A 22,617-nucleotide genomic window follows, 5' to 3' on the forward strand; every position below is an offset into this window, starting at 1 on the left:
CAGCAGGTGAAGTAGCGAATAGCCAATAGCTGGCCTCGTTTTATGTCACGTGCTTCCCGAACAGCGTCTCTGCAGCATTCAGCGGGAAGTGGGAGTACTTTACTTTGAGCCTTTAAAATGAAGAGTAACCTGTAAACTCTGCACTACTGAACTGTTTAAGGGGCCGTTCACATATCGTGTCTTTTGCGTGCTCAAGTTCGTTATTTCCTATGTAGGCGCGCAGTATGCACTCTCATAATGGAAGCGACGCGTTCGCGACACGCACGCGGTGCGATGCGCCCGTTTTTCCAGGCGCGTCCAAACCGCATCCATTTGTCCTTTGCTGAAATTTCCGGGTCTTCATGGAGAGGGCACGTCATGGAGAGAGCACGTCATGGTTGCTTAGCAAAGGCAGACGCCTCAGGGGCGCTTCTGCCCGAGCGCTTTGGAAAGAAGGAGAAAGCGACGCGACTAGCGTTTTCCACGCGTTTTTAGGTGCGATATGTGAACGGCCCATAAGAATTTTATTTGTGCAGATTCTCCAGTACAAGGTTGTTTGCAAATGTTTAGTCGTAAAAGCTGATAACATTGCTTTTTAACAGTTAACATTTAAAGCTTTACAAAATGTTATGTGATCAGTTTGTCGTTTACCAGTTCATAATTCAGACTTGCAACATAATTATGACTGAATGAGAGAGGTTTTTTTTTTTGTGTGTGTCCCATTTTTTTTTTTCTGGACAACCTTCTGATGGATTTTACTTTAAATTGTGAGTTCCATTCAGGTTTCATGCCATTGGCACTTTTTTTCGAAGGATTGTTTACAATTTCACAGCATAAGCTATAAAGCTTTTTCCCAGTAAATAATAAAATACAATGCACTGCAATTTTATTCTGTTTTATCCTTATACTTCGTGAACATATGTTCTCAAAGATTCCTTAAGCTTTGTTTGGGATGTTAAACTACTTTAGGAGCTCTAAGGACTGCCATGGTGAAAACAATATTTGAAATCTCCTTGTGAATTTTGCTAGAGTATGGATCAGTGTTTTGATTGCAGAAGAGTTCGACAAAGGATTACTAACATAAAACAACTCCAGGTATATTTTTGATGAGGATATGACAATGCAAAATGGTTAAAATCTCTTAAAAATCTATGCTGAATGATAAAGACCCTTTATTAATAATTTACTTGGGGAAAAAATGGAAAAAACTAAAATATAAGTACATAAACCGATTAATCGTAAAAATAATCGACAGATTAATCGATTATCAAAATAATCGTTAGTTGCAGCCCTAGTGGATACTCTCCTAAATTGTGGAAAACGGTAACTTGGGGTGAAAATTTTTTGAATAAATTGTTATTTTTGTTTTCTTTGCACACAAAACGTATTCTCATTGCTTCATAAAATTACAGTTGAACCACTGATGCCACATGGACTATTTTATGTCCTGGCTACGTGTCTGGACCTGGGAACATTGTAGTTGCATTGCTGTCTATGGAGGATCGAAGATCTCAGATTTTTTGTGTCCCAAATGTGAACAAAGGTCTTATGGGTTGGGAACAACATGAGGGTGAGTAATTAATGACAGAATTTTCTTTTTTGGGTGAACTAACCCTTTAACAATGAGATTTATATTAAATATTCTTAACAAAGGTAATAAACAATATAAAACTGATATTGAACATTGTTAGTTAATTTTAGTTAATGCATTAACCAAAAAAGTTACCAAAAAAACGTTTGACTCTTGAATGGAATATATATATATATATATATATATATATATATATATATTATTATATATTTATTTATTTATTTTTTAAGTCATGTAAATCCTATAAAAATATAAGAAAGAGTTAAACCTTAATTTTATCCAAATAGTATTTTTCTCTGTGGTTGAACGCAAGATGAGCTCCACTGCTGAGCACCAGCTGCATACCCTCAGATGTCCCTGCTGTACCCAGAACTTTAAGGCCAAACGCTCGTGCAATCTGACACGCTGCAATGCCTACCTACAAACACAAGATTAAAATTAATTTTAACTTCAAGGAAAAACATCTTGGGTTATGCATTCAACCAAGGTTCCCCGAGAGGTCACAAGATATTGGGTACTCTAGTGGACACTTTGGGGAATGCTGCCAGCATGAGTGGGTGTCTGAAGCATGTGCAACCCTCTACATTGCAAGTAAATCTCTTGCATATGCGATACAATTTTAATCTGGGCAACTAAATTATGTCGTTAGTAATTAATCGCTAGCCATTGGGTAATAAATTATTAGATTTTACTCGCCAGTGTGTGTGTTCAAGGCTATTTATAAGACTAGCACATTTTCAGTCACTGAACACTGACAGGGATCTTCAGAGTTTCGCTCTCCATCAAGCAATCTGTATTTTGTCAATTCATCTCATTGGATGCACAGCACACCTGTATTTGACAAACTGTAAACTCTGTGTGAAGGCGCACGACGCACCGTCGTTTTGCTGCTAGCGCATTGTATATTGTTAGTATGGTAGTATATTATAGTAGAATTAAGTCAAGTGACCTTTATTTATATAGTGCTTTAAACAAAATACATTACGTCAAAGCAACTGAACAACATTCATTAGCAAAAAAGTGTGTAAATAATGCAAAATGACAGTTAAAGGCAGTTCATCATTGAATTCAGTGATGTCATGTCTGTTCAGTTTAAATAGTGTCTGTGCATTTATTTGCAATCAAGTCAACGATATCGCTGTAGATGAAGTGACCCCAACTAAGCAAGCCAGAGGCGACAGAATGGAGAAAAAAAAACCTTGGGAGAAACCAGGCTCAGTTGGGGGGGACAGTTCTCCTCTAACCAGACAAAACCAGTAGTTCAATTCCAGGCTGAAGCAAAGTCAGATTGTGCAGAAGAATCATCTGTTTCCTGTGTTCTTGTCCTGGTGGTCATCTGAGACAAGGTCTTTACAGGGGATCTGTATCTGGGGCTCTAGTTGTCCTGGTCTCCGCTGTCTTTCGGGGATGTAGAGGTCCTTTCTAGGTGCTGATTCACCATCTGGTCTGGATACGTACTGGATCCGGGTGACTGCAGTGACCCTCTGATCTGGATACAGACTGGATCTGGTGGCTACCGTTGACCTCGGAATAAGAGAGAAACAGACTAATATTAGCGTAGATGCCATTCTTCTAATGATGTAGCAAGTACATCGGGCGTTATGGGAAGTGTTCCCAGTTCCGGTTTACTTAAGTAATGCAGCCTAAAAAAAATTTGGATATTAAAAGCATATTAGTATGTTATGTGTAAGCCAAGTTAAAGAGATGGGTCTTTAAACTAGATTTAAACTGCAAGAGTGTGTCTGCCTCCCGAACAATGTTAGGCAGGTTATTCCAGAGTTTAGGCACCAAATAGGAAAAGGATCTGCCGCCCGCAGTTGATTTTTGATATTCTAGGTATTATCAAATTGCCTGAGTTTTGAGAACGTAGCGGACGTAGAGGAGTATAATGTAAAAGGAGCTCATTCAAATACTGAGGTGCTAAACCATTCAGGGCTTTATAAGTAATAAGCAATATTTTAAAATCTATACGATGTTTGATATGGAGCCAGTGCAGTGTTGACAGGACCGGGCTAATATGGTCATACTTCCTGGTTCTAGTAATAACTCTTGCTGCTGCATTTTGGACTAGCTGTAGTTTGTTTACTAAGCGTGCAGAACAACCACCCAATAAAGCATTACAATAATCTAACCTTAAGGTCATAAATGCATGGATTAACATTTCTGCATTTGACATTGAGAGCAAAGGCTGTTTTTTGGATATATTTTTTGATCCTGTCTGATGCAATGCTGTAGATGACGGCTGAATGGTTGCAATTTTATCTCTAATAGTAAATTTAATTAAATTTAATTTAAATTTAATAGTATCGATTTTAGAAGTAAAGTAGTTCATAAATTCATTACTGCTGTGATGTTGGGAAACGTCAACACTTGTTGAGGCTTTATTTTTCGTTAATTTAGCTACTGTATTGAATAAATACCTGGGGTTATGTTTGTTTTCTTCTAAAAGAAAAGAAAAGTAATCGGATCTAGCAGTTTTTAATGCTTTTCTGTAGGATAGGTTACTTTCCTGCCAAGCAATACAAAATATCTCTGCATAGCAACACCTCCCCCTTTGCCTTTTAGACGTGGCAAATGTTTATAACAGTAATCTTGGGGGGTGGACTCATTTAAAATAATGTAATCAGGTTTTAGCCAGGTTTCTGTCAAACAGAGCACATCTAGTTTATGATCAGTGATCATATTATTTATAAAAAGTGTTTTCGTAGAAAGGGATCTGATATTCAATAAGCCAAACTTTATCATTTGTTTATTCATATTGCATCTGTTTTTTATTTGTTGAACCTCAATTAAGTTGTTAATCTTAACTAGGTTTGGACGTTTTTTGTATTTCTAGTTAGGGGAACAGACACAAGTCTCTATAGTGTGATATCTAGGTGAAAGAGTCTCTATGTGCTAAGAAATAGCTGACCTCTGTGACGTGAGGCAGCTAGCAGTTGGTCAGTTTAGCCAGTCTGTCTGCTTCCTGACTTGGGCCCCAGTTAGTCAAGTATAAACACTAAGACTATTTGCCATATTTCTTGAGAGAAGAGTGGCGCCACCCCAAGAGGGATGAAGACCATCTCTTTTCAACAGGTCAGGTCTGCCCCAAAAGCTTGTCCAATTGTCTATGAAACCTATGTTATTCTGTGGGCACCACTTAGACATCCAGCCATTGAGTGATGACAATCTGCTATGCATCTCGTCACCACGGTAAGCAGGGAGGGGACCAGAGCATATTACAGCGTCTGACATCGGGTGTCGCTGTTGGACAGTGTTTTCTCTACTTCCTGTTGGCCTTCTGTAGCTAATCGTAGCTCCGTGTAGCTGTTTTCATTTTATTTTTTCTCTAGAATCTTTATCTTACGATCAGTGTTTTTTTTTTTTTTTTTTTTTTAAAGTGGTAAAATATAACTTAATTCACATATTTCTGATATTATCAATCAATCTTATCAGATTAACTTTGATCGTTCACTTTTCTGTGAATGCAGTACACCTGCAAAGCGTTAGCACTCGTTAGCTTGTCATTAGCCTTTTCTTTTCTCCTCTCTATCGCTCCAGTTTTTCACAAGTTCATCAAACAACTGCAGTAAGAATATTTCCTCAAGCACTGTGAGAAATGGCTTCTCCTGTTATTGTTATTTGCACCTCTTGCCACATTTACAGTTTATCTATCTCTGTCGCTGATGAGGGATTCACATATGATAAATGCAGGGAAATAGTTAGGCTGACAGAGAAGCTTTCAGAATTAGAGACACGAATCCAAACTTTAATTGAGGACAGTAAGAATGTTATGGCTCTAGATACGGCTTTGGATGCGTCTAGCTCAGGGATTCCTGTACATTGTCCGGTTCCAGCAGAGCCCCTGCAGCAGGGCAACTGGGTGACAGTGAGGCAGCGTATTCGTGGGTCAAAACACCACTCTTCTGTTCCGATCAAAACATTAAACAGGTTCTCCCCACTCAGTGATGCACCCACTGAGAAACCTGATGAAAGTGCTCTAGTTATTGGTGATTCTATTGTACGGAACGTGAATATAGAGACACCAGCCACCATAGTCAAATGTTTACCGGGAGCCAGAGCGCCTGACATCTTGGCAAATTTAAAAGTGCTGGTCATCAGTTAGGAACCTAGGTGTGCTATTTGATCGCAATCTTTCCTTAGAAAGCCATGTTTCTAGCATTTGTAAAACTGCATTTTTCCATCTCAAAAATATATCTAAATTACGGCCTATGCTCTCAATGTCAAATGCAGAAATGTTAATCCATGCATTTATGACCTCAAGGTTAGATTATTGTAATGCTTTATTGGGTGGTTGTTCTGCACGCTTAGTAAACAAACTACAGCTAGTCCAAAATGCAGCAGCAAGAGTTCTTACTAGAACCAGGAAGTATGACCATATTAGCCTGGTCCTGTCATTGCTGCACTGGCTCCCTATCAAACATCATATAGATTTTAAAATATTGCTTATTACTTATGAAGCCCTGAATGGTTTAGCACCTCAGAATTTGAATGAGCTCCTTTATTACATTATACTGCTCTACGTCCGCTACGTTCTCAAAACTCAGGCAATTTGACAATACCTAGAATATCAAAATCAACTGCGGGCGGCAGATCCTTTTCCTATTTGGCGCCTAAACTCTGGAATAACCTACCTAACATTGGAGGCAGACACATTCTTGCAGTTTAAATCTAGATTAAAGACCCATCTCTTTAACCTGGCATACACATAACATACTAAAATGCTTTTAATATCCAAATCAGTTAAAGGATTTTTAGGCTGCATTAATTAGGTGAACCGGAAACACTTCCCACAACACCCTATGTACTTGCTACATCATTAGAAGAATGGCATCTACACTAATATTTGTCTGTTTCTCTCTTGTTCCGAGGTCACTGTGGCCACCAGATCCAGTCTGTGTCGTGATCAGAGGATCACTGCAGTCACCCGAATCCAGTACGTATCCAGACCAGATGGTGGATCAGCACCTAGAAAGGACCTCTACTGCCCTGAAAGGCAGCGGAGACCAGGACAACTAGAGCCCCAGATACAGATTCTTCTGCATAATCTTACTTTGCTGCAGCCTGGAATTGAAATACTGGTTTCTTCTGGTCAGAGGAGAACTGGCCCCCCAACTGAGCCTGGTTTCTCCCATTTTTTTCTCCATTCTGTCACCGATGGAGTTTCGGTTCCTTGCTGCTGTCGCCTCTGGCTTGCTTAGTTGGGGTCACTTCATCTACAGCGATATCATTGACTTGATTGCAAATGCACAGACACTATTTAAACTGAACAGAGATGAAATAACTGAATTCAATTATGAACTGCCTTTAACTATCATTTTGCATTATTGAGACACTGTTTTCCAAATGAATGTTGTTCAGCTGCTTTGACGCAATGTATTTTGTTTAAAGCGCTATATAAATAAAGGTGACTTTGACTTTGACATCGTGCTTGAAAGTTCACACACCTCTTTAATGTAATTTTTAGTGATCTCCGACTGGCGAAGTCGAAAATCATTAGCGCCAGCATGAATAACAATCTTACTGTATTTACGTTTAGCATTAGCCAGCACTTTTAAATTTGCCAAGATTTCAGGCACTCTGGCTCCCAGTAAACATTTGACTATGGTGGTTGGTGTCTCTATATTCACGTTCCGTACAATAGAATCACCAATAACTAGAGCACTTTCATCAGGTTTCTCAGTGGTTGCATCACTGAGTGGGGAGAACATGTTTAATGTTTTGATCGGAACAGAAGAGCGGTGTTTTGACCCACGACTACGCTGCCTCACTGTCACCCAGTTGCCCTGCTCCAGGGTCTCTGTTGCCGGAACCGGACAATGTACAGGAATCCCTGAGCTAGACGCATCCAAAGCCGTATCTAGAGACCTAACATTCATACTGTCCTGGATGCATGTCTCTAATTCTGAAATCTTCTCTGTCAGCCTAAATATTTCCCTGCATTTATCACATGTGAATCCCTCATCTGTGACAGAGATAGATAAACTGTACATGTGGCAAGAGATCCAAATAACAATAGCAGGAGAAGCCATTACTCACCGTGCTTGATGAAATATTCTTACCACAGTTGTTTAATGAACTTGCGAGAAAAGAAAACAGCGATAGGTTCGAATGAAAACACTAATGACAAGCTAATGATGAGCTAACGAGTGCTAACGCTTTGCAGGTGTACTGCACTCACATATATAAAATAAAAGTGAACGATCAAAATTAATCTGATAAGATAGATCGATAATATCAGAAATATGGTGTGAATTAAGTTATATTTTATCACTTTAAAAAACAGAGAGTGATAGCAAGATAAAGATTCTAGAGAAAAAAATAAAAACAGCTACATGGAGCTACGATTAGCTACAGAAGGCCAACAGGAAGTAGAGAAAACACTGTCCAACAGTCTGTGACATCATGAGTGGTCATCTGGAAGTATAAAAGTGGTCCCACTGAAGACGTTACCAACTTAGTTATCTGAAGGAGACATGTAACAGGCAGGCCCACAGGCATGGCAAGAGGACACAGTGTCTCGTTCCCTTTTGGCCAACCATGGAAATCGGGAGATCGATCTCCAGTTAAGAGCATAGCTATCATCAGATAGATATGCCACGTGAGCTATATTAGCCTGGATACACAAGACCACTGAAGAGGCTAAACTAGAAATCCTCTAGGTAGGAGCTCAAGGAGATCGTTAATTAAAGGCCCCAAAAAAGGAAGAAATGCGTAGCTAAATCGCCAAGACCACCAGCACTGGGCTGTCTGCTTAAAGCCCTAAAAGGGAGACAGCACTCTCCAGACAAGGGCTCAAGACTGCTACTAAAACCCCAAAGAAGGTCAGCAATCACCAATCCTCAGATAGCTATGTTTCTTAGAAGGGACTTTAAAACACAGCTAACTCCAGATAGCCTATATTATTTATAAGTAAGCTGCCCTGCCATAATCATTGCTGTAATATTAAGTATTATCAATTTTTACTAAGCAGTAGTTTTGTCAAAAGTACCAACCATGATACCAGTCGCTACTGAAATTTTAAATGAGCACACAGGAGCATTTGAAAGCTGCACTAAGTGGACTCCTAATATAAAGTATCTGCACATAGACAGATCCAATGATAGACGCGCCTTTCAAATGCTTCTGTGTGCTTTTGTGTGAGCCAATCACAGTCATAGCTGTTGAGTGCTAGGCCTGTCACGATAGTCGATAAATCAATTAATCGCACAATAAAAAAAAATTAGCTCGATAATTTTTCCAGCTGCGATAATTTCTTTTTTCTAGTCTTACTTGATCTTAGTGCTGCGTTCGACAACATAGATCATGACATACTCATAGATAGACTACAAAACTATACAGGTATTCAAGGGCAGGCTCTAAGATGGTTTAGATCCTACTAGGGATGGGCATGATTAATCGACGATCGATAATCGATCGTTAAGAATTTCTTCGATCACGTTAATTTGTTATCGATTAATCTAATGCATTTTTTTTTTAATCTAACGCAGGCTGCGTTGCGTAGTGTGAGTCTTGAATTAATTAAATGAATTTCACTGTGTGGCAGCAATTAAATATTTTACCACCAGGGTGCAATATTTGACACCCTACGCGGTTATCTGTGATCTTCCGTTTTGATTTCAAAAGAATAATCATGAAGAGGTCACGGCGAAGTGTGGCGTGTGACCATTTTGATTTAAAAAACGAAACAGTTCACTGCAAACATTGCGATGCCGTGTATAAGTACAACACGGCCACGACTCAAATGATGTACCACTTAAACAAAGTGCATCCGTCACTTGTTAATGTCAGTGGCGGTGCATCCTGCTCTCAGTCTCAACCTAGCATCAAGTCGGCGTTAGCACGGACTCGGAGCTGTGATGCACAACAAGCAGAGAAAATTACCCAAGGGATCTGCAAGTTCATTGAGATGGATATTCTGCCCTTAAGTATTGTTGAGGGCAATGGTTTTCAAGAACTGATACATTTATTGGAACCAGCATATCAAATTCCATCACGACGTACCATCACCAGATTGGTAGAAACTCACTATGAAGAACGAAAGCAGCAGCTGTTAAAAGAACTGAGCAAAGCTGAGAGAGTTGCTCTAACTACAGACTGCTGGACCGCTTTAACAGCTGAGAGCTACATCACCATAACCTGCCACTATATCAGTGATGACTGGCAAATGAACTCAGCGGTCCTGCTCACAGAAAGCCTGCCAGGCCGGCATACAGCTGACCACCTCGCTGAGAAAATTAATGGAGCTGTAGAGCAGTGGGGACTTCAAGGCCGAGTTATTGCGTGCGTTCATGACAACGCGGCTAATATTGTAGCTGCCAACAGTCCCACCAGAGTGCCCTGGATTTCCGTTGCCTGCCTTGCACACACCCTCCAGTTGGCCATAAATGACGGATTTGCACTGTATCTTTATCGGGTAATATCAGCGGCTAGTAAACTCGTTAGCCACTTTAATCACAGCACTACAGCAACCAAAGCACTGCAAAAGAAACAGGAGCAAATGGGCCTCGCAACTCACCGGCTTACCCAGTCGTGTAAAACACGGTGGAACTCCGTGTGCGAGATGTTTGATCGGCTGGTGGAGCAGCGGTGGGCTGTTGTTGCTGTGCTGTCGGACCGAACCGTGACCAAGCTTCAAGATGCCAGGATCCTGGAGTTGAAGGATGAGTACTGGCAGCTGATGGAGGACACACAGCCAATGCTGTCAGCACTTAAATGTGCCACCACGGTTATGTCTGCAGAGAAAGACGTCTCCATCTCGAACACTTATCCCATCACCTTCGGCCTCATCAATATCCACCTCATGCGCAGTGAAGGAGACGGGCCCAGACTCATCGAATTCAAGACAAAAGTGCGTTCATCTCTCATCCAACGAATGAATGTAAGCTAAACTGTTTGTCTTAGTTTACATATACATAAGTACATGGATACCTTCCTGTTATCTGCATGTTACCTTTTTATATTTAAGCAGTAAGCCCCTCAAATAATAAAACTGTTACTCCATAAAAATATTCATTTTAATATTTATTTTAATTCATAAAATAAACAATAAAAAAATACAACGTTGATTCCCCATCATATATTTATACAGATTGAGTCTGGTGAGCTTGTGTCATTCGCCCCCATGATCTCATCAATGCTGGACCCTCGTCACAAACACCTGGGCTTTCTTACACCAACACAGAGACTGGCTGCTAATGTGAAACTGGTTGAACTGGGAGAGGCGGTGGGAACCGATAGGGCGGCTATCCAACAGGCTGGGGGAGACGAGGCTGCGTTCTCTGACATGGACGAGGGGAGCGCAAACACTGAAGTCGCGACCTCCCAGTCATCTGCTATGGCACAACTCCTTGGGGATCACTATACCACTCAATGCGAGGCTGGCATCGAAGCAGAACTTCAGAATTTTCTGAGGGAGACTCCCCCACCCCTGAATTGCACACCTACAGACTGGTGGAAAGTGAACGGAATAAGGTTCCCCGGGCTGGCCAAGTTAGCGCGGAGGTACCTGTGCATCCCGGCAACATCAGTTCCCTCAGAGCGGGTGTTTTCGGCGGCTGGACTGACGGTCACCAGGTTGCGGTCGCGTCTGACCCCAGATCATGTCAACATGCTTCTATTTCTAAACAAAAATCAGTAGACTCGTGCAGAAGTTGTATGCTAGTTACTAAAGTTAGTTATTTTTCACGAGGTTTAAATAGCATAATTTGTTAAGTTAGCCTTATTGTTAGGAAGGCTAAAATCTTTTTTTCTGGCTTGGAAAGTTTTGTTACATTTTGACAAAACCTGTCAGATCTAAGTATTATGTTTTTTTTTTAAGTTATTGTTTAACATGATACTTTGATTATTATTATTTTGGAACGAATGAGGTCTCTGTTTAAGAATGCCGGCTCGCAGCTGCAGGTTCCGCTGCTTTATAGCACCGTATATGCACGCGCATATATGTTCGGTTTGCCGGAACGTAACTGTCTGCCACAAGTTGATCTTGTAATAAAGGTCTCACCGTGGAAAAACACGCTGTGTTTTTGTATTCATTGCATTTTTGAATTATAAAAATTTAATAATTAATTATATTAGCTATAAAAATATTAATGATTAATCGATAGTCGATCGTTAATTCTCCCGACGATCGACTACGAAAATTTTATCGAATGCCCATCCCTAGATCCTACCTGTCCGATCGCTACCATTTTGTTTACTTAAATGGGGTGTCATCTCATTTATCATCAGTAAAATATGGAGTGCCACAAGGATCCATCCTAGGTCCCCTTCTATTTTCAATATACATGTTGCCCCTTGGTAATATTATTAGAAAATACGGAATTGGCTTCCACTGATATGCTGATGATACTATATATCTAAAATATATAAAATATATAGATACGCTATATATCTCAACGAGACCAGATGAAACTTCTCAATTATCTAAGCTAACAGAGTGTTAAAAATGTAAAAGATTGGATGACAAATAATTTTCTCCAATTAAATTCAGATAAGACAGAGATATTAATTATTGGACCAAAAAACACTACACAGGATCTTGTAGATTACAATCTGCAACTACACGGATGTACTGTTACTTCCTCTATAGACAGAAATCTGGGTGTTATATTAGACAGCAATTTGTCTTTTGAAAATCATATTTCCAATGTTACAAAAACTGCATTCTTCCATCTTAGAAACATTGCCAAGCTACGAAACATGTTATCTGTTTCTGATGCAGAATGACCTCTAGACTGGACTATTGTAATGCACTTCTAGGTGGTTGTCCTGCTTCGTCAATAAACAAGCTACAGGTAGTCCAAAATGCAGCAGCTAGAGTCCTTACCAGGTCAAGAAAATATGATCATATTACCCCAATTTTACAGTCTCTGCACTGGCTACCTATTAAGTTCTGTATCAGTTACAAATTATCATTACTTACCTATAAGGCCCTAAATGGTTTAGCTCCTGCGTACCTAACTAGCCTTCTACCACGCTACAACCCATCAAGCACCCTAAGGTCACAAAACGCTGGACTTTTGGTAGTTCCTAGGATAGCAAAGTCCACTAAAGGAGGTAGAGCTTTTACACATTTGGCTCCCAAACTCTGGAATAGCCTTCCTGATAATGTTCGGGGTTTAGACAGACTCTCTCTGTTTAAATCTAGATTAAAAACCCATCTCTTCCAAGCATTCGAATAATGTTATCTCTTACATTGTGAGTGAAGTTGCATCTGATCAAATGTGCATTTTTATTCATTAGCTTGGGTTAAACTAATTTTAGTTTAATGGATCAGCAGCTATGCTAATGATGTCTCTATTTTGTTTCTATGTTTTGCTAGGATTTACACAAGCTCCATTCTGGATCCAGACCACCTGAGAAGAGATGATGCTGACCATCAGAGGACCTCAGATGATGCTAACCCTGAATCAACAAACAGAACTAACAATCATTACTACATGTGTGACTGCATCATATAATAATTATTAATTAATAATATTAATAATGTTCATCGTCTAGCTGACTACGTCTTGTATTAATTTTTTCTAAAAATCCTGTCAAACGTGCACAAACTGACAGTCACCACCATAAGCTACTACTAAATATTGTAGAAAAAAAATTCTGTAAAGTTGCTTTGTAACGATTTGTATTGTAAAAAGTGCTATACAAATAATAAACTTGAATTGAATTTTTTCAATTTTTATTTAAATACTGTAACGTCATGATGTGGGGTTAGTCTGGAGTGCAGCCTGTGGCAGAAAAAAACCCTCTCCGATGGCACAGATGTCCCGGGAAGAAAGAGATAAGGTCTCGCTACAGTGGGCAGCTTTGGGAAGCGCCTTTCATTTGCCTGTGGATGTTTGCGTCTCAAGTGATATTGCATTCTACTTGCACTACTGCTTTATTTTAATATCACGTACATTGATCCGGGTCCCCGACATGCAACAGGCTGCCCTCGATCAAGCTGGCCTTTACCAAATACCAGTGAGTATCAAGGGGGGTACATATCAGGCTTTGGTGGATTCAGGATGTAACCAATCCTCCATCCATCAAAGTCTGATCCATCCGAGGGCATTGGATAATAGCCGCATGGTTAAGGTCCGGTGTGTACACGGGGAAGTGGTGAATTATCCTATTTTGCCTGTGGATATTCAATTCAGGGGAGAAAAGCATAGAATAGAGGTGGCAGTTAATCCGCACCTCCGGCATCCAATAATTTTGGGTACTAATTGGCCCTTGTTTAATAAATTATTGGGGTATTTATGTTCGGATGCCTTTTGGGGGAAAAGAGAGAAGGCTAGAATAGCGGTTGCACAGTTGGGAGAGGCTGAACCGGAACATCCGGAGCCTGTTTCAGGGGAACAGAGTGCTCTGGAGCGGAACATCCTTCTTGAGCGCTATGATTTTCCCCTGGAACAGTCCCGGTATGAAACGCTGAAAAATGCCTTTGATCAGGTTTGTTCTATCGACGGGCAGCTTCTTCACCCTGATCAACCGCTCTCCTATCCTTATTTTTCAATTTTAAAAGATAAGTTGTATCGGGTGACCCAAGACGCACAGACAAAGCAGGATACAACCCAGTTACTGATACCTAGAAATCGTCTGGAAATGCTTTTCCCGGCGGCTCATTGTAATCCAATGGCCAGGCATTTAGGGCAAACGGCTACACTAAACCATCTCATGGCCCGTTTCTTTTGGCCGATGTGACGATCGTGCACTAGGGAAACACGAGGAGAGGGAGCGATCCAATTGCAGGTATGTTTATTAGACAAAAAGGGTAATCCAACACAAACAATCCAAGGAGACAAACAAAACAAAAGAGGGAACTGGATGGAATGGACAGGGAACTCGGAGGATGAGAAGGCAAGGGTAGGTCTCGGGAGAGACGAAACATTAGTACACGAAGGGTAAGGACTCCATACAAACAACAGGGAAAGACAGGTATTTATAAGGAGACTAATGACAATAGATTGCCTGCACCTTTGCGATTAACTGGAGTGCAATTACTGTGAAGACAGGACCAGACTAGAGGAATTATGGTGCCTATGGTGAGGTGCCTAAGGAGAAGTGAGCTCACTAGTGGACACCCAGGAAAACAGAGACTTGACAGCGTGACATTACCCCCTCCTCCACGGAGCAGCCTGCAGATGCTCCACCTGAAACCCAGGGAAACCCAACCGATAAAGAAGCTAGGAGGGAGGTGGAGTGGCGGAGGACTAGGGGGAGGGATGGAGGGCCAGAAAACATAGTACACAGAGTCAGGAGAACCAAGTAGAAAGGGAAAACAGAGACAGGAGAACCAGGTAGAATGGGGAAACAGAGACAACACACCCAGGTAGAATGGGGAAACAGAGACAAAACAACCAGATAGAATGGGGAGACAGAGACAAGACAACCAGGTAAAATGGAAAGACAGAGACAAGAGAAGTGTAACACAAAACAAGCAGTCCAAGAGGGTGGTGGACCGGCGAAGGATCAGGGAGATGGACGGAGGACCAGGCCAAAGAAGAAAACAGACAGAAAGAAAAGAAAAGAAAACAAAAACACAAAAACATAGGTCCGTGAAGGACATCACGTGATGCCCACCAGGGCGGAGCAGAGGACCACCACAACCATGTGGTCAAGGCAGAAGCCCCCCAGGGCAGAACAGAAGACCACCACATCCTTGTGGTCGAAGCCAGAGTCCCCCAGGGCGGAGATGACCACCACGTCCTTGTGGTCGATGCCGGAGTCCCCCAGGGCAGAGCAGAAGACCACCACAACCGTATGGTCAGGGCGGAAACCCCCCAGAGCAGAGCAGAAGACCACCACATCCTTGTGGTCGAGGCTGGAGTCCCCCAGGGCGGAGCAGAAGACCACCACGTCCTTGTGGTCGATGCCGGAATCCCCCAGGGCAGAGCAGAAGACCACCACAACCGTGTGGTCAGGACGGAAGCCCCCCAGGCCGGAGCAGAAGACCACCACATCCTTGTGGTCGAGGCCGAAGTCCCCCAGGGCGGAGCAGAAGACCACCACATCCGTGTGGCCAGACCAACGGGAGAACGAACCTTTGGTAATCCTATGGTGTTTCTACTGGATTCCAGAAGATCAGTGCTGACTTGACTCTGCTCATGAAGATTATTGGTGACTTGCATTTGTTCATGAAGATCCCTGGTGATTTGACTCAGTCCTTGAAGATCACCAGTGACTTGACTCTGTCCTTGAAGATCACCAGTGACTTGACTCTGTCCTTGAAGATCACCAGTGACTTGACTCGACTCTAAAAGGTCAACGGTGACTAGCCTTGTCTCTGGAAAGTCCTTGGTAGCTAATTCTGACTCTGGAAGGTCAAAGGTGACTAACCATGACTCTGGAAGGTCAATGGTGACTAACCCTGACTCCGGAAAGTCAATGGTGATTAACCCTGACTCTGGAGGGTCCACGAGCACCTGACTAGACTCTGGAGGGTCAACCGGAAACTGACTCAACTCTGGAAAGTCAATGGACACTTGACTCGACTCTGGAAGGTCAACAGAAGCCTGACTTGCCTCTGGACAGTCAACTGGAATTTGACTCGACTCTGGAAGGTCAACAGGAACTAGCCCTGACTCTAGAGAGTCAACGGTAACTATCCATGACTCTGGAAGGTCGACGGTGACTAACCCTGACTCTGGAGGGTCCATGAACACCTGACTCGACTCTGGAGGGTCAACCGGAAACTGACTCAACTCTGGAAAGTCAACGGGCACCTGAATCGTCCTCTGGAAGATCAACAGGAATCTGACTCTACTCAGGAAAGCCCACTGTAACTGTCTTCCTCTGCAGTGGCTCCGGGCTGGCGGCCATCTTGTGCAGTGGTGCTGGCTCCGCAGACATGACGTGAACAGTCTTGGGAATCTCTAGGATTTTTGACAGCCTGGAGAAATAATTCAAAAATGTTACTGCTGCCGTCTTGGGCGTAGGCGCTGAGCTGGCGGACATCTTGCACTGTGGCGCTGGACTGGTGGCCACCTTGTGCTGTGGCGCTATGCTGGCATCCATCTTGTCTCCTGGTGCTGGGTTGGCAGCCATCTTGTGCTGTGGCGCTAGACTGGCGGCCATCTTGTGCTTTGGCACTGAGCTGGCGGCCATCCTGCACGGTGGCGCTGGACTGGTGGCCAATTTGTGCTTTGGCGCTGTGCTGGCGTCCGTTTTGCCCCTTGGCGCTGGGTTGGCAGCCATCTTGTGCTATGGCGCTGGACTGGCGGCCATCTTGTGTGTTGGCGCTGAGCTGTCGGCCATCCTGCACTGTGGCGCTGGACTGGTGGCAACTTTGTGCTTTGGCTCTGTGCTGGCGGCCATCTTGCCTCATGGTGCTGGGTTGGCGGCCATTTTGTGCGGCAGCACAGGATTGGCGGCCATCTTGCACAGCGGCGCTGGCTCAGCCGATTTGCGTCTCCTCTCCCCTCTCTGGTCATAATGGGGAAATGGCGGCTCCAAACCGAACCCCGTGTCAATGGGAGCCCACAGTGGAGATCGCTGCTGCCGGACCTCCTCTCGACTGCTTGCTCTGGAGCGACCTCCCCTGGTTCAACGGAACACAACTTGGCGAGTGCCCTCAAAACCATTTCTCTCCCGCTTGATGGCTGAGGAGGAAACTGGATCAAACATACCGCTGGATCTAAGGGATGGAGTCCTTCTGTGACGATCGTGCACTAGGAAAACAGGAGGAGAGGGAGAGATCCAATTGCAGGTATGTTTATTAGACAAAAAGGGTAATCCAACACAAACAGTCCAAGGAGACAAACAAAACAAAAGAGGGAACTGGATGGAACGGACAGGGAACTCGGAGGACGAGAAGGCAAGGGTAGGTCTTGGGAGACGAGAACATTAGTACATGAAGGGTAAGGACTCCATACAAACAACAGGGAAAGACAGGTATTTATAAGGAGACTAATGACAATAGATTGCCTGCCCCTGCGATTAACTGGAGTGCAATTACTGTGAAGACAGGACCAGACTAGAGGAATTATAGTGCCTATGGTGAAGTGCCTAAGGAGAAGTCAGCTCACTAGTGGACACCCAGGAAAACAGAGACTGACAGCGTGACAGACGGGCATTCACGAGAAGGTGTGCACAGGTGGTCGTGAATGTCAGTTGGTGAATCCACCGGCCAACCCAAAAGCACCACTGTGCCCCTTACCTTTAATGCAGGTCCCCTTCAAACAAATTGGTATGGACCTCATCGGGCCATTAGAGCGGTCAGCGCGAGGACATCGCTTTGCATTATTTCTGGTGGAATATGCAACGCGATATCCTGAAGCAGTGCCTCTCCGCACTATTTCCGCTAAAAGTGTTGTGAGTGCACTGTTTCAATCAATCTCCCGGTGGGGATTCCGAAAGAGATCCTCACCGATCAGGGCACGGCGTTTATGTCACGTACTGTTCCCGAGCTCTACGAGTTATTGGCCATTAAATCAATTCGAACAAGCTTCTATCACACACAAACAGATGGACTGGTCGAATGATTTAACCGCACGTTTACATGAGGACGCCAAAAATTGGGCAAGCCTCCACGGGGTTTTCCCCCTTCGAGCTTCTCTATGGATGTCAGCCCGAATGGATAGGGGCGGGGCACATCAAATATATCACCTCAACCTGCTTAAAAAATGGTCTGAGGCTGAATCAGTGATGCTTGAGGAGACCACCTCTAGCCCTCGCAGCTCACTTATATAAAGGCAATACAAGCAGATTTTGCTGATGTGTTCTCGCCCATGCCTGGCCGAACGAATCTCATTCAGCACCATGTTGAGACTGAGCCGGGCGTGGTGGTTCGCAGCCGGCAGTAAAGGTTACCAGAACACAAGAAAAAAATAGTTAGAAGGAGAGTTAGAAGCGATGCTAGAAATGGGAGTAATAGAAGAGTCCAACAGTGACTGGGCGAGCCGGTAGTGTAAGTTCCTAAAACGGACGGCTCAGTACGGTTCTGTGTGGATTACAGAAAGGTGAATGCTGTGTCGAAATTCGACTCATATCCAATGCCCAGGGTGGACGAACTGCTTGATCGACTAGGCACTGCTCGCTTTTATTCGACACTGGATTTAGCTAAGGGTTATTGGCAGATCCCCTTGTCTCCCATGACCAAAGAAAAAACACAACGCTTTCACAACGCCGTTCGGATTACACCAGTTTGTTACTCTTCCGTTCGGATTGTTCGGGGCTCCAGCAACTTTTCAGCGTCTGATGGACAAAATTCTCCGGCCGCATGCTGCATATGCCGCCACCTACCTGGATAATATCATCATCTACAGTGGGGATTGGCAGTGACATATGCAACATCTGCGAGCGGTCCTGAAGACACTGAGGAGGGCGGGGCTCATGGCTAATCCGAAGAACTGTGCAATTAGGCGGGTGGAAGTAAGATATCTTTGTTTCCACTTGGGTCATGGACAGGTGTGTCCCCAAATTGACAAGACGGCAGCGGTTGCAACTTTATTCCAAGATTAGACAGGTTAGACAGTTCCTGGGGCTGGCAGGTTATTATAGAAGGTTTGTACCTAATTTGTCGGACACTGCTAGCTCGCTGACTGATTTAACTAAAAAGGAGGCACCAGATAGGGTCCAGTGGACGGAGCAGTGTCAGCAGGCTTTCACCCAGATAAAGGCTGCTCAGTGTGGTGGACTGCTCATAAATGCTCCTGATTTTTCTCTCCCCTTTATTTTAAAGACAGACGTGTCGGACAGGGGGTTGGGCACGGTCCTGTCCCAGGAGGTGGAGGGAGAAGAACGGCCGGTGCTGTACATCAGTCGTAAGCTCTCTAAGAGAGAGACGATGTACAGCACCATAGAGAAAGAGTGTCTGGCCATCAGATGGGTTGTTCTTACCCTCCAGTATTACCTCCTGGGATTTCACCCTCTGTTCGGACCACTCTGTTCGGGGCTGCAGGCTGGATGGCTTCCCGGCCTGAGTCGGGCGGTGGGGGTATGTGGCGAGGGGGGCGTGGTTTGGCAGAGTCTGTAACGGGAGAGAGACGATGGAGCAGAGAGAGGTGTAAGTAGGTCAAGTGTAAATAACGAACACGTGTGTTTGATTTCAGTAATTGGCGTGGAGAGACCGGATATAAGCCAGAGCACGACAGAGAGAGAGAGAGAGAGAGAGAGAGAGAGAGAGACAAGCTGGGACCTCGTGGCGATGCTGGGGAGTGACAACGACCAGAAGTCTGAGTTATTTGAGTAATATTGTGCAAAGGGCACACTGACCGCGCTTGAGGCGCGTTATTATTTATTTGAAATAAAACGAGCGTCCCAGCAACAAGCCGACCCGTCTTCTTCCTTCCTGTTCATAACTGTCTCGAACCTCATCACAGGCATATAAACATAATATAACATACAAAATTAACTAATTTTAAGCCACACAAAGTCAACATGTTGGTATTTCTTGCTCTGAATCTGCCATAAAATAAAAGTTTATTCATCTTTGAAAAGGTATACCCGCGTTATTATGCCATTATCATTATTTAGTTGAAACTGGTCTTAGAACGACAATATTTATCATTTATCGCAATAATTTCTTGTACAATTTATCGTCCAGCAATTTATTTTATTGTGACAACCCCTATTGAGCACATGAACACTATGGCCAATCAGCACTGTTTAAAGAATCCACTCATCAGCACTCAAATATTAGAAGGAATTTAATTATTTTTTTTTTTTTCAGTAGCAACTGTTATTGTGGTTTGTACTTTTGACAACATTACTAAGCAGGGCCCTAATCAGTGTCAGTCCTATAGGGGCTAGCAAACCACCATGTTATTGACAAGAAGCCCACACGACGGAGATCCAGACCAACCATCAATAAATGAAACCCAAACAGGGGAGATAGCACAGTGTAGGCAAGGGGCTCAAATAGGCAATATACATAAAAACCTCAAGGAGGCAGGGGCGGCAGCCCACTCCTGAACCCATCTGGCATAACATAGGAAGGAACATTCCCCATAACTACTCTAGGTCAATGAAACACCCTGGGAGAGAAAGCTTGCAAGCATTTTTTAACAGAGCATTTAAATATATCCACGTCCAGCAAGACTCCATATAATAATATGCATATTAAAGAGGCACAGCTGAGCTGAATATAGCTCCACCCACAAACTAGCAAGATCAGGGCTGAAATGATTCTGTTCTCTCACTTCATCATCATAACAACCCAAGAAAGGGTGTGCTCTTGTGAAAAGGTTTCAAGTGTCAGAAACCTCGGGCATTGTGGCACACACTTAAATGCATTTCTGCAGAAATGCTAATCCATGCATTTATGACCTCAAGGTTAGATTATTGTAATGCTTTATTGGGTGGTTGTTCTGCACGGTTAGTAAACAAACTACAGTTAGTCCAAAATGCAGCAGCAAGAGTTCTTACTGGAACCAGGAAGTATGACCATATTAGCCCGGACCTGTCAACACTACACTGGCTCCCTATCAAACATTGTATAGATTTTAAAATATTGCTTATTACTTATAAAGCCCTGAATGGTTTAGCACCTCAGTATTTGAATGAGCTCCTTTTACATTACAGTCCTCTACGTCCGCTACGTTCTCAAAACTCAGGCAATTTGATAATACCTAGAATATCAAAATCAACTGCGGGCGGCCGATTCTTTTCCTATTTGGCGCCTAAACTCTGGAATAACCTACCTAACATTGTTCGGGAGGCAGACACACTCTTGCAGTTTAAATCTAGATTAAAGACCCATCTCTTTAACCTGGCTTACACATAACATACTAATATGCTTTTAATATCCAAATCCAGCCTGGAATTAAACTACTGGTTTCGTCTGGTCAGAGGAGAACTGGCCCCCCAACTGAGCCTGGTTTCTCCCAAGGTTTTTTTCTCCATTCTGTCACCGATGGGGTTTCGTTTCCTTGCCGCTGTCGCCTCTGGCTTGCTTAGTTGGGGTCACTTCATCTACAGTGATATCGATGACTTGATTGCAAATAAATGCACAGACACTATTTAACTGAACAGAGATGGCATCACTGAATTCAATGATGAACTGCATTTAACTATCATTTTGCATTATTGACACACTGTTTTCCTAATGAATGTTGTTCAGTTGCTTTGACGCAATGTATTTTGTTTAAAGTGCTATATAAATAAAGGTGACTTGAATTGACACTTCCTTATGCTCACCTGCCCTGGTCTTTCATATTCACTGCTTCAAACAATCAGCTCCTGAAGACAACAAAAGTTGGTGGTGTGTTCGCTCATGACATCACAGGTTATGTGGACCAATAGGATTGGAGATTTTTCACATGTGCTTCAGATATTGGTCATGCTGGCAGCATTCCCCAAAGTGTCCACTAGAGGACGCAGTGCAAGTCCTCTAGAAGGGGAACTGCACTTAAAAACTTGAAGGGATAAAAATGATATAAGCCTGATTGATCCAAATCATTTTTGAAGTACAATAATGCTATTAATCTAAGGGTAAATTTTGCACATCCTACCCCACCACTGGCTCCATGGATAAGAACTGTCTCTCCTGCTTTGGCATGAGCCCTGTTTAGAAAAAAGTATTATAATGCATTTCTATAGCTCCAGACACTTCATGCAGTGCCATACCCATGACCTCATTCAAGGCCCTACAACAAAGATTACAAAATCTTACTTTTGAACTAAAGCCCGGTATGCAGTGAAATATGGGACTCCAATAGCTGCACCCTGTTTGTAGTCTAGGGTATCAGGAAGCTTGTGAACAGTGTCCTCTGAAGCCAAAGTAAACTCAGCGTATCCTCCTGTCACTGTGCCTGTGGTGAAAACTCTGTCACCTGTCTGTGAAAACAGAAAAGATTGCAACCCATGCAAAGCAAACATGTAAACTTGTAGTCAGTGTGCAAGATCTTGTGAAGGGTCACAAGTTGACACATAAAATCAAGGCACCCTTAAGAGGCAAACGCCATCCCCAACAGCTTCAACCACACCAGAAATATCTGATCCAGGAGTGTAGGGCAAGCTGGGTTTTCGAGCATAGGATCCAGAGCGGATGTATGTCTCCACTGGGTTTATGCCACATGCATGGACTCGAATCAGAACCTACAAATGCAGAAAGGGTTTAC

General features: G+C 43.2%; 1 protein-coding gene across 7 annotated transcripts in view; it reads right to left on the reverse strand.

Moving 5' to 3' along the window:
- The window catches only part of cryz (crystallin, zeta (quinone reductase)), a 55,781-nt gene that overhangs the window by 12,958 nt on the left and 20,206 nt on the right, over positions 1–22,617 (reverse strand). For 4 of the 7 annotated variants that reach the window (XM_026206197.1, XM_026206195.1, XM_026206202.1 and 1 more), the window contains 4 exons: positions 22,442–22,594; positions 22,170–22,333; positions 22,009–22,060; positions 1,839–1,988 (listed from right to left, as the gene is read on the reverse strand). In XM_026206197.1, coding sequence (XP_026061982.1) covers positions 1,839–1,988; positions 22,009–22,060; positions 22,170–22,333; positions 22,442–22,594 — 519 coding nt within the window. Of the gene's footprint in view, positions 1–1,838; positions 1,989–21,694; positions 21,913–22,008; positions 22,061–22,169; positions 22,334–22,441; positions 22,595–22,617 lie in introns of those variants that run through there. The other 3 variants (XM_026206201.1, XM_026206200.1, XM_026206198.1) reach the window with 3 other exon arrangements.

The sequence above is a fragment of the Carassius auratus genome, chromosome 27 (genome assembly GCF_003368295.1).
Source record: "Carassius auratus strain Wakin chromosome 27, ASM336829v1, whole genome shotgun sequence".
Taxonomy (NCBI): domain Eukaryota; kingdom Metazoa; phylum Chordata; class Actinopteri; order Cypriniformes; family Cyprinidae; genus Carassius; species Carassius auratus.